The 17,536-nt window shown below is 43.1% G+C and overlaps 1 protein-coding gene across 5 annotated transcripts in view; it reads right to left on the bottom strand.

Annotated features, from left to right (window-relative positions):
- Positions 1–6,533: 6,533 nt before the first annotated feature.
- Positions 6,534–17,536, bottom strand: part of SENP1 (SUMO specific peptidase 1) — a 51,318-nt gene continuing 40,315 nt past the window's right edge. For all 5 annotated transcript variants that reach the window (XM_016124495.2, XM_016124497.2, XM_016124498.2 and 2 more), the window contains exons 14-18: positions 15,158–15,361; positions 14,209–14,288; positions 13,174–13,258; positions 12,549–12,644; positions 6,534–11,562 (exon numbers count right to left, since the gene is read on the bottom strand). In XM_016124495.2, coding sequence (XP_015979981.1) covers positions 11,500–11,562; positions 12,549–12,644; positions 13,174–13,258; positions 14,209–14,288; positions 15,158–15,361 — 528 coding nt within the window. In that variant the 3' untranslated portion in view covers positions 6,534–11,499. The remainder of the gene's footprint in view (positions 11,563–12,548; positions 12,645–13,173; positions 13,259–14,208; positions 14,289–15,157; positions 15,362–17,536) is intronic.

The raw sequence follows: 17,536 nt of genomic DNA, 5'->3' as shown, positions 1-17,536 counted from the left end.
CCCTCATACCCCCAAGGACTGGCTTGGGCAGGCTGCTGGCTCTGGCTTCTTCTCCCAAAGGGGGATTCCTTATGCAGCTTTATGCCCTAAATTCTTCAATGTGATACCTAATTCATCTGAAATGTGACCAGGAAGGAAACTTCACCCTCCATGTTCTCTCATTCCTTTTTTTTTTTTTTTTTTTTTAAGAATAAAGGCTTTGAAGATAGATAAATTTCCTTTCACTGTTAGTTTCTACTACTTACTGGTTGAATGATCCTGAGCAACTGACAATCTCCCTGAGCCTCAGTTTCCTCATCTTTAAAATGGGACTAATATTATTCCCTTCATTGGTTGGTTACACAATGCCTGGCACATATTAAACACTCAATAGACACTATTATCATGGTTATTATTCCTAACATCCACCCCATCCTCCATTCTCTCTTGTTCCTTGACCTTTGTTGGACTTGACCTTCCACCCTGACCCCAGTCTGACCCTATTCCAGCAAATGGGTCCATCAGATGAGAGAGCCTAAGTTGAGCCTGAGCCGGGCTCTTCATGGAGGTGATGGGGTGTGCAGTTCCCCAACATGCGGGTATAGAAGTTGGGGTCGTGCGGAGATCATCAGGCACTAAGTGCAAGGGGAGGTTCACATTGACCTTAGGTGATTCCGTGGACTTACAATGGCCACGTTTCCAATACTTACAGAGCACTTAACTCATATAGAGTCCTGGAATGTCTAAGGAGTTCACTGATTCTTAAGTTTTGAGGGAGATCAAGGGACCTATGAGAAGCTGCCTAAACTTATGAAACCTCTTTTCAGTAAAATGTAGAATTCTACATGCTTTGCATATAACTTCATTAGGTTTATCCGTGAACCTCAGGTTTACCCCTATCCATCTCACAGGTCAGAGACTAAAGCCTAGAGGGGTTAAATAACTTGTCTGAGAATAACAGCCTGTAGGGGGCATAGCTGTGACTTGAACTCAGATTTCAATAATCATCTCTCTTCCTCCACTGGAAGGAAATGCCTCCATCCTGCTCTTTGGTGGAGAGTGTGTTCGCCTCCCCTCTCAGGTGCTGGGAGGATTTGCAAGCCCAAAGTGAGCTCCCTGGGGTCCCGAAGAGGTTGTTCGAGGGTTAATTCAGGTGGGTTCAGGGTTGGGTAGAAGAGATTGAGAAAGGCGAAGCTAGAGCCCAAGTTAAGAGCCAAGAGCCCCCTGCACATGGTGGTGAAGGGTTAACACAGCTTGAGTGTGGCTTTGTGTGTATGTGTGCTCGAGAAACAAGGTTGCATGTGCAAAGGCTCACGTCTCTCACTTGCGCGTGTTGGTGCTACAGGACCAGGACCGCAGACCAGCCTGGGAGAGAGGTGCCACAGGGTCCTGGTATGAATGGGCCTCTGTCTTCAAAGCTGTGTGAGCCTCTGTGTGCACAGGTCCCATTAACTCGCCCTCAGCCATATGTGGAAAGGGTAAGTGAGGCCCAGAGAAGCCCAAACCACTCAGGATCCTTCTGATTTGAGAATGAAGACACAGAAGAAAGAAATTACACAGACCCAAACTCATATATGAATAGAGTACATGCACACATTCCTGGAACCCTATATTAACTTTTCTTCTCAACTCTATTGTCAACCATCTCAGTATTTTGGGGGAAGAATCTTTGGCTGACGTCCTAAGACAGATTCTAGAGAGCAGACCCCATTTGCTTTAGTAGTTGTCTCAGTGTTATACTATGCGTGTCTGCCTTCTCTGTGTCTGTGAGTCTGGGTGTGGCTTTTCCCTGCCTTACCTGCAGCTCCTGAAGTGCACGCTCATACTTCCGACCCAGCTAGCAGGCCTCATTGCACCCATTACGCCTGTAATGGACAAATTTGGTCCCAAGTCCTGTCCTGAGTCCCATGTTCCCACTCCCCCTCTGGGTCCCTGTTGCCTTTGGCTGTGGTTTGTTTAATGGAGCGACTCCTGTCTGGGAGCAACCCAGAGCTCAGGACACAGGGAGACACTTGTCCAAACTTGCTGTTTTTTCATCAAAGGAGCCAAACCACAGTGATGGGCTCAGTGGCCTGGCTGGGCACCTTCCTCATCCCTCCGGCCACTAGCTTGGCCTCCATTCCTCTGGCTGGCCCTAATTTCCAGTGGCCTCTGGTTCAGGACTTCTAGTTACCCATTGGGAGACATCCTCAGTTGGAGTCTGGCCCCCAATATGAGGGGAGAAGGGAGATCTGAGGAAGGAGCTGAGGCTGAGAGAGATACTCTGGGGACCAAAGGATAGTTCCACAGAGACCAGCAACCATACTTCATTCATCCCTCTTTCCACAGTGCCTGGCACAGAGTAGGTCTTAAAAGAATAAGTGAATAAATAGTTGAATGGATGGATTAGTAGATGGGTAAATAGGTAAATGGGTAGATGAATGAATGGATGTATGAATGAATGAATGAAGACACTAAGATCAAGTAGACATTCTGATCAAAACCTAATCTGGTTCCTTGGTCCAAACATGGGGAAGAAGGAAGGAGACACAGGTCTAGAAGGTGCAGCCATCTTATCCCTGAATCTAAAGGAAATCTTTTAGCCCAGATCCTTTATAGTGTGTCTTTGAGACTCTACCGGAGGTCTGGCTGAATGAAACTGGCCTTTTCTCTATCCTCATGTCTAGTCCTCAGGCTCCTTCTTGCAGAGCCTTCTTTGCCTGCTAGAAATAGTGCTCTGAAGCTGGGCAAAGTAGCACTGAGTCAGGAAAAAGGTGGATAGAACGAGATAAACCTCAAGTTGATGGGAGTGCCATGGAACTAGGGCCTTGGAACAAAATAATCAGGGCTGGGCTAAAGCAGTGCTGTTTGGACCAGAAGATGGAAGACATTCCTAGGACCTGACACAGAAGCTTGGCATATAGTAGGCACTTAGTATTTATTGAATGTATGAATGAATGAATGAATAAAACATTTCTATGTCCTCTTCTCCCTGGCTTATACATCAAAACCCTTTTCTAAGGGGTAGATTCTCCAGAGCTCTGGACTACTAAGGACCTTCCTCTGGGAGAATGAATTAGGGTAGCAGCCCTGCTGAAGGAAAGAGGGATGATGTGTGCATCTCCACCCCTGCTAACCAAGGTCCCCCTCCCTTACCCTCATCCTCCTTCTCCAGCCCCACCAACAGTCACCATGGTGTTAATCCAGAAGCTGGGGCACCAAGAGGGAGTAACAAAAAGCCACCATGCGTGCATGCGTGTGTGCATGTTTGTATGCGTGTGTGTGTGTGTGTGTGTGTGTGTGTGTGTAACTGTGACAGTCTCAAGCTCTGGCAAAAGGCCTCCTCACCCCATTGGCCAGGGCAAAGGATGATATATAGGGCTGGAGCGTTTGGTTGGTGGCAGGTGATCCTCTGGCGGAGGGGGGAGGTGGCTTGGCTGATGAAATAGGCAGCTCCCTACCACCAAGGCTGGAGCTATGGGGCTCAGAGATCCCGTTTAGGGGTCCTGTCCCCCAAGCCAGGTGCTGAGATTTTCCAGGAAGAAAATGATCAGAGCTCCTGAGGACCTTGCTGCTGGGAAGTACTTCTGAAGTTTAATCACTATTCCCCGCTGCAATCCGCCCCAGGAGGGTTCCAGTGGGAGATTTCCCTTAAAGCTTATCCATGGGCAAAGCTGAATTAGACCAGGAAAGCCTGGAATTTGAGGCCTGAAGAGGCTTGCTTCTGGTCTGAGCAGAGTCCATTTTCTGAGCAGACACACAGAACTGTTGGCTCAGAGCAGGCAAGGAAAGGCCTTGTGAGCCAAGGGAAAACAATTAGGAGTAATTACCATCAAGAAAGGCCCCCAGTGAGGGGTGAGGGTGGGAAAGGCCATTCGTTTAAGAGGAAGCTGAAAGTGGCAGGCTGGTTTTGGGGAAGAAATTGGAGAGAGAGTGTGGGAGGAAGGGCTGAGAGTGTGTGTTGTCTTTCTTTTCCAGTAAGAGTGGAGAACCCCTCCCCCCTCGCCTCTAGCTTGAACTAAATTCACCTCACCAGGGGCACTGTGTATGGAGATCGGAGGGGGTAGCAGGAGGGCACAAGGCTGTGCATTCTTGAGATTCTCAAACCAATCAGAATGTGGATGGCAAAGGGAAATCTATACTGAGGGAACAGAGCACGAGACACAGAAGTGAAAGATGAAATAAAACACTATGGAGCACCGAAAATGTCTCCACATGTCCCTACGCACTCACCCTTGATTCCTGAGATCCTGTGGGGATGAGCTGGATCTGCCTGGTGTCTCTCTACTCCTCACCCTTTGATCCTTAGTCCCACCCCTTTCTGGATTAGAGCCAGGGGCCTCAAAGGAAGTTTTGCTAATGTGGGCAGCCTAGAGCTGGGGAGGAGAGTGGGAGGCAAGAAGGACAGTAGGGGAAAAGGGTTGTCATGAGGAAAGTGAAGAGAATTTCTTGGTACCCGTTTCTGGAGAAGCCAAGAAAAAATGAACCCAAAGGCAGAGGGACCCTGCCAGTCCCCTTGACCTTCTAAACTAAGGTGAAGAGAAAACCCTGCTCTGAAGAGAAAAGAGGGAGGACTGGACTTAGCAACTCAGTAAACATTCTCTTCTCTGGTTTCACTGGTAGAGCCCAATGATGTCTAGGTCAGGCACGTGCCCTGTCGACATAGAATATGCTGGCTGTGTGAAGCAGCAAATCACAGGGCTTTTGAGGGCTCTGAAGACATGCTTTTGGCTCGAAGTCTCCATTTCTGTCACTGACAATCTGTGAGACTTTGGGCAAGTTATTCAATCTCTATGCTCGTTTTCTCATTTGAGAAATGGGGATAATAATAGTATCTATATAATACACTTGTGAGGATTAAATGAGGTAATGTATACAAAGTGTTTGGCACACAAGGCTGGGGCCAGGGCCTTAGTAAGTGCTGACTCTTATTATTATTATAGGAAGAAGATAGCTCTGTTAAGTGGATAATGAATTTGGAGCCAGAGACCCTGGGGGAGGTTGCGCTGTAAACCAGACATGAGGAAGTGAGGACTAAAATAGGGTGGAAGTTAGCAAAATGAAAGGGAAGCACAGCTCAGAGATGCTGAATAACACTCACTTTTCAACAATTCTCTCCTTCGACTGCTCTAGACGCTTGGGATGCAGCATGAACAGAATAAATATTTAATGAGAGAAAACAAGTGAATAAATAATAGGTATTAAAAGCTACAGACAGATCTCATCTGATCTTGGAAGCTAAGCAGGGTCAGGCCTGGTTAGTACTTGGATGGGAGACCACCTAGATTCATACTAGGTGCTGTAGATGTAAAATAAATAAAAAAAATAAAATAAAAAATAAAAAAAAATGTAAGAAATGGGGTGTAGGGATGACATTCCATCAGAGCCCAGAGGACGTGAGGAAGTAAGTCAAGAGGATACCTGGGGAAAAGCCTTCTAGACACATGAAGCAGCAAGTAGAATAGCCATGAGGTGGAAGCAAGGTTGGTTTGTTAGACAAACACGTAAGCAGGCCTGTGTGGCCCAGACCAGTGAGCCACGGCAGAGCGGTAGGGGATAATTGGAGGTAGAGGGCCACCAACTGAGCAGGGCCTCATAGGCCACTGTAGAGCATAGATAATTAGCCAGTGATGGGCTGATGGGAAATGGGGCACAGGTACACAGAAAGCAAAACATTATTCCTGTAGTTCAGGAAGTGTCTAGAACACAAGTTCCTTAAGGAACACGAACCCCACCCCCTTGCTTTTGTAACTTTCTACAGCACCCAAGACCAAATCAGGCACCCGGGGAGTTGTTGGGGTACAGAGGCTGACTTTGACTCTCACAATCAGGCCCAGGGCCCACTGTGAAGGAGTTTTGTCCAGGTTCAGTGATGCACATGCAGACCCAGGCAATTGTCAGCTATCTTTAACTACATTCAGGAATCAGGAAATAAGGGTGGCTAGAAGGTTTCCCTCCTCACTCCAATCATTTTCAAATGGCTGAAAAGTCTTATCCAGCCTAAAAAAATGTTAGAACTCAAGAATGCCCTGAAGGCTACAAGTGACTCTTCTAAAAACACAGATAGTGGAAGATTTTTTTTAGAAGTCAGTACTTTCTTATGTTTTATTCTTTGGAGAGTGAGCTTTACAGGTAGAGCAGAGGGAGCACCTTTTTGATGTTAGATTGTGAGAAGGGGTGCGGGAGAAGGATAAGGAGACAAGGGAGGCTGTGAGCAGGGTGGGTTGGAGCCCTGAATGGTGTGTTTGGCTCAGGAGGGCTCTCTGGCCAGCTCCACAGACAGACCTGGTTTTAAAAAGTGCCAGGGAGCCACAGATTTGCATGTTATTTGCGTTCAGGATTCAATTCCAGGTATGTGGAATGAAATGAATGAATGAACAGTATTCAGACTCCTGGTTAAGGGGTGGACTCAGGAATTCAGACCACACTGAGGATCCAATCACTGGTTCAGTTTGGATCAGGAGACACAGACACAGAGACAGAACAAACAGTCAGAGAGACAGAGAGACAGTCTTAGAGAGACAAACACCATCAAGTCTTTTTTTTACCAGGGAGTTTCCAGTCAAAGCAAGAGAGCAAAATCCACAGAATTTATTTTAAATAAATCACCTTTTAAAAACTAGGGAGTCACACATATATTGGCAGATAAAGGCAACATCATCCCTGACTTCTCTCCACCTCTGCCCCTCCATCACCCACATTCAGCTTCACATTGGACCCTGTGCCTAGGAGCCTGCCTTCTCAATAAGGTACATTGCTTGGTGTCTGTCAGCTTCCTAAGTAAGTTAGACTATAAGGTCCTTGGGGACAGGTGGCTTTTATTTCCTTGGTCAAACCATCTCTTCATTCCATCCATGAGGCCCCCAAGCCAGGCACTTAAACATATGCTTATTAAACACCTAGCCAAAGGGGCTCCCCAGAAGTATAAGGCAAATGTCCTCTAGGAACTTAGCTCCGGCTAACAGACAAGGCACAGGCAGCATGTAAAATAGTCCATTTAAAGGAAAAGGCAGACAGGGACCCAAAGTCTCAATCTATGTAATATACTCTTATCACTGAAAATAAAAAGACGGAGAAAACTATACATAATAGCAATACACATGGTTAGAGGAGAAAGAAAACTTTGATTAGCCCACTGGGATAGAGGTTGAGACCCCTGAAGGGCATGCTGAACTGCTGAGGAAGGGGCAGAGTGGGCATTAGGTTTGGGACCAGAGATGAACTGTTGGGGAACACAGAGGTGTAGCCTCACTGCAGGCTGCCACGAGCAGTCCTTCTCCCCCCAAGTGCCGCAATACTCTTTCTGGAATGTTTAATCGAGTTGCCCCTAACTCCTCTCTGGCAGGCCAGTTTATATTCCTGGCTTGAGAAAAAAGCACCAAAATCATTCACCTGCCCTCAGTGGTGACACGTCTCAGTCTATTCCTGATGTAAAAGACAGGTTACAATACAAATACCATGTGGAGTTACATTATTTTCTGATCATAAGGGCTGCAGATGTCCAGATAAAGAGATATAATATTGTGAAAATGGAAGGCTTAAAGGAGAAGGGACTTGAATGTGTGTGCTCTCTAGGTATTTGTGAAAGGAATAAAAGAGTAATTGAATGAGAGACATCTAGCAGATTGAAGACTCTGGGCTCATTATGTACCTATCTGCCACACACTTTGCCTTCCTAGCACTTATGTTCTGCAGAGGGTGGAAGGACACTTTCCAGAAGTCAAGCAGTTGATGGCTACTCCTCAGCTGAGAATGAAGAAAAGTCAGCAGCTGTGATCTGTCCTATTAGGATAAGACTGACGTGGGCCTTAACTCTTAAGACCAAGCCAGTAATAACATTGGCCTTAAACTTTAATTTTGAATCTCTACCTTGATCAATATCTATTCCAAGCATAGTGGCCCTAACATTTCAGAATCCAACTTTGACAAGACCCTGGACATCTGTTCCAACCCCTCACACTGGAATTATCCCTACTCTATCCGTAACTAGCCAGAGAGGCAGGTCATACTAACACTTCCTCAAGGTTTATCTTCTAGCTCAGTTTCCTATATTCTCTTTTCTCTCCCACAGGGGATACATGCGTAAGTTATTCCTTATCTTGGAGGGTGACCATCATGACATGCTCTTATGTCCTTTCCCTCCTCCAAAGCTTGGAATGGTAGTCACGGGCTCTTAACACACAGATGTTGGGATTCATCCCAGCTAAAATAGGCCCTAGACTGTAAGGAAGAAACTGGGCTGAGCCTTCTCTTCCAAAATTTTAGGAAGAATTTGAAGCTCTGGAGAGATTGTTCCTGGAGATATGGCAACTTTCCCAGGAGCTCAGTATGTAGCCTGTTTGAGTCAGTCAACAATGAGGCCTGATAGCCTTTTACCTCCCTCTCTGACTCTCATAGGTATATAAAGTCACAGGGAAAACCATCACATTCTACTTCATCTTGGCCTATACAGGTGGAGCAAGGGAGAAGACAAAGCCCAAATGTCATCTTTCTTAATCTGGCAAGACATATTTGAGAGCTGGAGGGATGGCAATGGAGGACCAGACTGAAACATTAAAAACACTGGAGCTCTTAAATGAACTCTCTCCCTTTCTACCCATTAAAGCCTTTTTATGGGCATGTAAAACCAGGTGATGATGGACAGGCTATGGGATGGGGTTGCTGGAAATGCACTTCCAGGTTACCTCTGTTTCTACCCCAAGGCCACTAAAACATGGGGACTAACATTGCTAGTGTCAGTGGGTAGATGCTAGCATGATTACAGGGGCTAAAGAAGTTGATATCACAGAGAAGTATGAAGCACTTCACATATAGAGCAGTCAATTTACAAAGTCTCCAGGCCAGATAAGGAAAAAGTACTTCCATTTAATACTAAAGACCCTGGGAGCAACAAGCGGGTCCCAGATAACAAATGGGATGGAACTGGCCTCTGTGCCTTGGACCATGTATTTTCAGATGGACAGGAATGGTCTATCTAACTTTCTCTGTACAGGGCCCAGGACTGATTGTTGGGACTATGATTTCTGTTGGAGGCTCTATAACTGACATCTAGAGCTTATCGACACTCAAATGTTCCTTTTTTAGAGGAGGTAGGTGACTATGAGCACTGAGTACAGGGTAGAGAGGAACACAGGAGAAAAGGAAAACAATTGGCTTATTTAGTTTAAAGCAAATTAAATAAAATATTGGTAACATACCCTTGGCCGTGGAATATAGGAATGTCTTTTTTTTTTTTTTTTTTCTTTTTCCTGGTCATCAAAGCCCACTCTCAAATGAAGGCAAAAGTTAAGTTTCCAGATGCTGGTCTTGCTCTCATTGGCTAGCCCTCTGGAAAGACTGGTTCACTATAACAGTCTGTATTTGGTTCCCACTGAGCCACATAGGCCACAAACTAGGTCTCAGCTTGGCCCACTCCCACCATGAAAGGTGGTTTCAGGATCACTAACTCCTACCTTGTATAAAACTGCATTGGTGAGAAAGGGGGACCAAGTTCAGACAGGCTCAACAGTCTTTATATATTTTTCAAGGTGCTTTTGTTGCATGTTTCATTTTCTGCTACACATGGCAATAAATATTTGTTGCTTTGGTCTACAAAGTCTGTGAAGGAAGTAAGACAGATGTTATCTAAACAAACAATCAATACAGAGAAGTATCTTGCTCTGAGTCCCCCAAACAATAGCAAGAGAAACTGAAAGACTCAGGCCTTTTGATTCATATAGTCCAAGTCTATACCATACTGCCACTTATCAAATTGTCACTTAAATACATTAAATACCGAGTCAATGTTCAGGAGTCCTACAATAAGTCTGCAAGTCATTGCTTTCTAAAAGAGAAATGTGAAAGGTCCCAGCAACTCATATATAGGAAGCTATTTATTTCCTATAGAAAACACCAACCAAAAAAAAAAAAAAAAAAAAAAAAGGAAAGAAAGAAAACAAACAAAAGGTGGTCTTCTCCTAAAAGGCAGGCAGTTATGAAAAGGGTAGAACATCTAATTGCTGGAGTGGAAACAGTAACATTCAGTTAACAATGGAATATTTAAAAAAAATAGTCTTTTTTTTTTTTTTTCAAATTGTAACCTGTGGTAAAACATAGAAAAATGTACTAAACAAGCTTGGTATAAAACAGAGTTAAATTTTCAAATAAGCCCAAAGAGAAAGCACAATGCTGGAAAGGATGGGGTACAAGGGAAGAGGAGAAAATATTTCATACAAAACTACCTATTACAATACACAAAAAGTATAAAATGTTCCTATTTTGGAACTTAAGTACAAAAATGACACTGGCATTGGATCATTTCACTATCTAGCCTGAGGAACGTTCGGAGGGTGGGGGAGATGCTGGAAAGAACAAAAGAAATAGCAGTTTTTTAAAATTTCGAGTTGATCAGTCCAAATTCCACCCGTTTTCCAGTTGAAAAGTCTCACCTCTCTCTTAAACCTCTACCCCCAAGCCAAAGTTCACCCGGCCTCAAAATATTCTGTTAGGAAGTCCACAAACACCCTACACATAGGGGCTGGGCTCTGTGCGTGCTGGAGCTAAATTTGGAAAATGGAAATAAATCTACAGGCTAAAATGGTAAACACATTCAGCCTTAAAAAAAAAAAAAAAGCATATCCCTGTGAAATATATATATATGTATATATATATTAAATTCTCTGTGGTTAGAAACACATTTAAACTAACTAGCCACAGACCACACTAGACTTGCATTCATCCAATGCTGGAATTTTATGCTAAAGACTGAGGTCCTTCTTCTTCTTGGTCAGAAGTAGGCGGCAATAAAAGTGGTGCCTTGTTGCTCCACTAAACCGCTCCCTGGGTGGGTCTTCCCCATATCATGTGTTGTGAGCACATGCAAACCCCTGCTTTTAAGAAAAGGACTGCCTGGGACTTTGGGGTCTACCCAGGGCTCATGTGTTGTGCCTCAGGATGGAAAGAAGCTACAGATAATAAAACAGCCTTGTACAGAAGCAGACGAATTTCACAAAGGTGCATATAAATAGGAAAAGTCCTAGAGGGACTTACGTACGTGCCCCAAAGTCCAGTTTACAGTCACTTTCCTGACGACACATCTTGAAAATCATGTGTATGTATGTGTGCGTGTATATGCTGGTGGTTTTTATCCCTACCTTTTCACCCATGCCCTTTCCTACCTCTTAATAAGGCCTAACAACAAGAGTTTATATGAAACCAAGAGTCTTTCCGAGCTTCTCTCAGTCCCCTAATTAGGGACTGAGGGAGGCTGGAGCCCTTTAAAAACAAGATGGCAGAACTGAAGAAGTGAAAAGCAGTCTCTCTCTTCAGCTTAGGGATGTCCCTCACCCCTTTCACAGCACCAAAGTTTCTTTGCAAAAATAGTATCTGAGATACAAAAGGAAAGGCAGATGTGCTTGTGAATGCATCTCGCCAGGGCCAGGTCCAGGGTCAAGGGCTTTACAAGAACAGAGGGTTGGGAGCAGCTGTTTTCCAAGGTCTCTGGCTGTAGACGACAAAGAACTGGTCCCCCACAATGTCAATGTCTGCTAATTGAGATAGTCTTCACAAGAGCTTTCGGTGGAGGATCTCCCAGACCATTCGCTTCCGGAAGTATGGCATGTGTTGCTGTAGGAATACAAAGACACCTTAATTTTCATATCTTTTATCCAGACCCAATACTCCTTTCCCCATAATCTTTTCCTCCTTGAGGTTTTCAACTAAAATAGTCTCAGTTCCATTTCTGGCCTTTCAAATTGCTCATTCTTAATTACATGTGATTTTTTTTCCCTTTCCATTGCTTTTCTCTATTGTTATCTCTCCTGCTATTTTTCATTGTTGTAGCTTTAGAAGTTTTATTGGGCACTGCCAGGTGTCCCCAAGGGATACCCAAATGTCTCCAAGAATTTTGAGAATGATGTCTATCAAGTCCTCTACATTGAAATCTTAAGACGATGGGTGACCTGAAGCCTGAAAATCAAAGTCACTTTTTGGGTGAAGTGTTATGGGAACTGCAGGAGTCAGTTCTACCCAAGGGCTATGGAAAAATCCAGTAAGGCTGCTAATTCAAAGAGAAGTAAAGAGTTAAGTGGAGGACATAGAATAAACCATAATCTCTAGTCTCAATCCACTTTGGTCTCTGAAGGACCACATGGACAGAAATAACCGATCCACTTTGGTCTCTGAAGGACCACATGGACAGAAATAACCAATCATAAACTAAGAGAAGATTGATCAGCTGCATCAAGTGATCAGAGGCAACATAACAAATTATTCTAGGAGATTTAGGTGTAGCATGTTCCAAAATCTGACTACTAACAAATAAAAGGAAACTGAAGAAAATGTGCCCTTATTCCAATTGTTTCTTATAGGATTTTAGGTAGTTGGGGGTGATGGGCAGAAAAGAACTCTCTGCTATTGATCAGGATTCCTTGACTTTAACATGTGAGAACCTAGGCTGTGGCCTACTATTGTCCTTTTTCTTGTGATATGGCACAGGCAGTAATGACCAGTGTTGCAAGCTATAGGCTGAAGCAGAATCCTCTCAGAAAAACACCTATGGGACAGCCTAGAGACAGGGTAGTCATAGAGCTCCCTGCTAAGGCTCAGCTCACCTGGGTGAAGTTGATTGGTCTGTCTTTGGTAATGTAGTCAGCATATTTGCAGGCAAACATCCCACAATCACTTCCATTCATCTGTTGTGGAATTTCCTGAAAGACCAAAAACAACAGGTGATGTCTTTCCAAGATTCCTTCCTTCTGATTAGACTATAAAAATAAGAACCAAAGAACATAAATTTTACAGGGTTCCCTAAATTTTGAAAAGATGATCCTTGTTCCCCACTGAAAACAACACAGGCTCAGAGAAAAAAAATATAGCTTCTCAGTCATGCCTGCGTACTTCATTACTAATCACGTAGGAACTACCTGAGATTTCCTTGGCAACTAAGGGGGTAAAAACTGGTCCCTCCCACAAGGGCCAAACAATTAGCAAACATGTCCCACAGCAGTGAAAATCTTAGCAAAACAGCTGGGCATTTTAAAAACCTAGCTCTACATAAGAAACACATTACCAGTGTTCCTACAAATAGCTTACTCTATCTTCCCCAAGGAACCAAACAACCAAGCCCAAGTCAGGATAGACACTAAGAGAGAAGGTCCTTGGGACTCAAGCAGTAAAACCCTCCCCTTCCCAAATACTCTCATGTTGGGATTTCTCTCTCATCAAGATAAAATGTACCTGGCTTTTCTTGCTGAAGAGCTGCCAGCCATTGGTGTCAAACTCTTTCCTTTTCTTATCAATGCTTTCTTGCTTTAAGTATTGCCTAAAGGTATTGGGAGAAAATGAGATAAGCTGTGGGGAACACTGATGGCAGCTGCCACCCAAAGAACAGGGCTGACAATCCTTAGGAAGAGTTTTCACATGCACCTTTGAGGAAAACAGTATTTAATGCTGGGCTGGGTATCTTTGGACTGCTCAGCGTCCTTCAAGAACTCCCACAATTCATGCTCGCCCTGTCAACAACCCCCCCCTCCACCCCCCCCCCAAAAAAATCATATGACCTCTGCCTCTGATACCCAGGCTCCTCTACCTATTGTTACTCCTAAGGAATGAGTTTTGATTCTTTTCATTGGTTTATATAGTCCTTTAGAACTCAATCTAATGGAAGAATGATGTTTCTCTAGCAATATTGAAATATTTATTTACTATTTTTAGTCTTAGGTCTCCTGTGCAACAATTCAATCCAAATCAACAATTTGCTGAGCGCAGGCATCCCTCATATAAAGCACTCTTCCTAAGAGAGCAAACTGCTCACCATTCTGGAACCTACACCTTCCTGGCCACCACAGTGATATAGTGAGGAATAAGCATTTCAAGGGGTGGGAGATATAACGAGATTTGCATTCTGGTTCCTCGCTGAGCCACTAACTAATAGAACCTGGGCAAATTAAAGTCATTCTTTGGGTCTTGGTATCTTCATCTGAAAAATTAGGAGGTTGGATTAGATGATTTCCAAGTAGTTTCTATACATACATGTATATATCCACTCTATATTTTAGTGAACTAGGACGGTAATTGTCCCCATTAGGGCATATATTTGGTATTACCTTATTATTTTAAACTTTAATTACTTAGACATAAAGTGTCCATTCTTACTTAATATGATTTCCTTTATTAATCACTCCACTGAAAGTATCAAAGAACTGAGTTCAATAGCTGGAAAACACAACATATACCCAACATTAATTCTTCTGTCCTCAACTCCCTACTCACATGAGGATCCTGCAGGCTTCATTGTTGATCCCACCCATAGAGTCGAAATAGGTAATATTCTTCTTTCTAAAGTCCACAACCTAGGAATAAAAAAAAAAATAAAAAATCTATGTGTTTATAAAGTGAAGAAGACTGGTTTCTCAGCTTTTCCCTTCCCTGGAACTTGGAACCTTTTGCCGGATTTTCTGTGAAATATGACAAGTCTGACTGATTTTTGCATCATACCATGCTTCACCTGCAGAGGACAGAACAGGGGGGTTATTTACATAGAACTATGGTGGGGGCTGATCAACTGGTGGCCCCATTAATTGCCTTAAAACCTTCTTCTGTATTCAGGTTCCCCATCCACAGTGTGGCAACAGTGAAGATACAATGTGCTCTTCAGAAAATGTAAGCTGACTGAGATCATTTCCACAGTTTCAGAAAGATGGCAACAGATTCTAGGTTTTGTTTCCTTACCTAAAAATTTCCTTTTGGCTTTATGTTTTTCAAATGTAATTCAAAATAGTGTGTGAAATAACTTTTATACTTTTATTAATACATTAAGCTAATATATCCATGTTCTCAGAGTCAAAAAATATTAAATTACCAAGTACGCAAGGCAAGTCATGATTAAGCAGAAAATAACAGTCACAAAATCTGAACTGGCAGCATCATTAATCATCATTAATAAGTCACTTTTTCTTTCTATACCTTTCCTTGAGACTGCTTAGCCTTATAACGCCTTTTTAAATATTTCCAGAAAAGGAATTCTACAGCTTTCTTCAAAGTCTAAGTATCTCCCATTCTTGACAGGAAATTCATTAATCTATCCAATTTTTAGCCAATTAAATACTATTCTTCTCTCATACATCCAGTGAAGATACAGAATTGATACTCACTGCCCTCTATGTATTCTATAATTATATAGATTCCTTTTAAATTTTATCAAAAACAAAAGGGCACTCACAGCAAGACACCAGTGCAGTCCCAGGTGAATGGGCACCAAAAGAATGTCAACAGAAAATATATCCACTTTCTTTGTCCAACGTTTCACTGCCTGGTAACCAGCCGTTTTTAACTTAGTGAAAAAAAAGGTATTAAATGCATGTACACTTGGCAATTCTTTTTCTTTACTTCGCTCCATTAGCATATTCATGTAGAAATTGATGATCTGTGGGAAGAAATTATATGAATTAAAATACTCAAGCCTTTCAAAATAGTTGTGTTATATGAAGGAAAAGCAGGTGCTGTACTGTTGCCTGTACTATTGTTTCCTAATCAGTACAGTTAAGACTGTAATACCCAACAAACTCATATCCCTATATCAAATTTTGACTAGACAGGAAGGGGTTGAGATTGTTATAAACAGTGAAAACAGAAAAAGATAATAGGGTTAGATACGTATGGGCAGATGCTGGCCAAAAGACTGAGGATTAGGTCAAAAGACTGCAGAACGAAGAGGAAGGGGTGATCGAAGGTGTGACTTCGAGAAAAGGAAAGGAAGATCTACAGCAGTTTAATAAGGCACATTATTAGTTACTGTAACCTACTGGGACTGTCTGAGCAATTTAAATACATCTTGAGCTCAGTTAGGACCTAGTATTAACAAGGCTAAGACCAAGCGTTCAATCCTTATATGTGAGGCATCTGGTTTCGCATGAAGATAGAAAACTCTGCTCCATGGCTAAAGATGATCTTTTTAGTCTAAAAAGCCAGCTTGCAGAGGCTGTTTTGGCCTCAAGTGCACCTGAGTGAGAGGATAAGCCATCCACTGTCCTGGAAAAAATACCTCTAAACTGATAGTAGCTCAGCAATGCCATCTTTTATAGAGGCAGACATGGATGTAATATAAAAAACCTGTATTACATGAGACTTGAAAGTAAAGCCACAAAAACGAAAAGTTCTCCCCAGAATCTATATAAGGTTAGCTTTCTCATTTTTGTGGATTTTACTTATGCCTTCGACATCAAGTATGAGTGAAAGAAATTAAAATGCTATAAGAGATATGTGATTCTCTCTGTTAATGAAACAATGTGTTCTCTAACAGTGACTATGTCATCCATGATTCCTTTAGGTCTACGACTCCTTGGTACTAAAGCTTGAAAGTACTGGGCCGGAAGTTGCTGCATACTTACTTTATATGGTCAGATGAGGCTGGGCCAGTGTCTGTCAACTGCAAGGAATGAATGGGCTAACTGATCTAGAGCTTGGAAATATGACTGAGAAAACAGGCACATTTTTCAGAATGCTTTTTGGGAAAGGAAAAATGTCCCTGTCCTCTGACAAATATTTACACACTAGGATGCCAGAGCAATGAGCAACTGCCTAACAGTAGGCAACTACATACTGGGTAGGCAGCAGAGGCCACTGCCAGGAACACACCGGAGCATGGTCTAGACTAGAGAAAGGGCCTATAGATGAGGATGCCCTGGCAGTTGCAGCGAAACCACAGTTGCCATGAGGCAGAACTCTGAGGTAAGGAGGGTACGAAGGAAAGCTACTATCGAAGACACTGTTCTGCCTGCAGCTCTGAAGATTGTGCAACATGCCCAGCAGGCCCAGAGGACTAGATTGTGGTTAATTCTCTGCCTAGTGTGATCCCCAATAGATAGCTGCAGCTCAGTTATTTTAAATAATGATAATGAACCAAGGCACAATTAAGATTATAGATTTCTCAGTCTAGGTTTCCAATCTAACTCTGACCCCAAGGATAATGGTACTAATGATGCTTCTGGGAATGAAGGTAGGCAGGAATACAGGAAGGTCTGCCCTGCAAGCATAGACTTCTAGGCTATAAACTACATTCTCTAGTGAGAGAAAGTCAGCAAGAAGGGATTGACTGCTCTGGTATTCTACTCATCCCACAATATTAGCTATGTTATGAGGCTTAACTCTTCAATCCAAGGGGTGAACTGAATAGGCAGATGACCTGCCAGTCACGGTAAACCAATTCTTCCATGGGTCAGACAAGTTATATAACAGGCAACGAGGACTCAAGGGAGAGAGAGGACTCTAGGGAAGGAATCAGACAGAGAGATAAGAACAACCAAGCACATGAAAGCCATGGAGATATTTCTCCCCAGGTGCCCATAAAGGTAATTATGACTCTTGGGATAATTAGACTTAAGTAAAACAGGATGACATAAATGAGTGTCATGCTACACATGACTATCCTATTTTTCAGGAGGAAAGAGTTCTAGAAACCAGTGAAGTTTAGCTGGACTTATGCAGCCTTGGTTGTTTGGGTTTTTTATCTGAACTATAAAGCTAAAGACCAACCCAGCTGAATAGGAACAGAAACCTAGCAAACAGGATACCACACTGTCTGTTTCCTTTGAGAATCACT

This window comes from Rousettus aegyptiacus, unplaced genomic scaffold (assembly GCF_014176215.1).
Source record: "Rousettus aegyptiacus isolate mRouAeg1 unplaced genomic scaffold, mRouAeg1.p scaffold_m13_p_2, whole genome shotgun sequence".
NCBI classification, from domain to species: Eukaryota; Metazoa; Chordata; class Mammalia; order Chiroptera; family Pteropodidae; genus Rousettus; species Rousettus aegyptiacus.
This window is presented reverse-complemented; position numbering and strand designations above follow the sequence as displayed.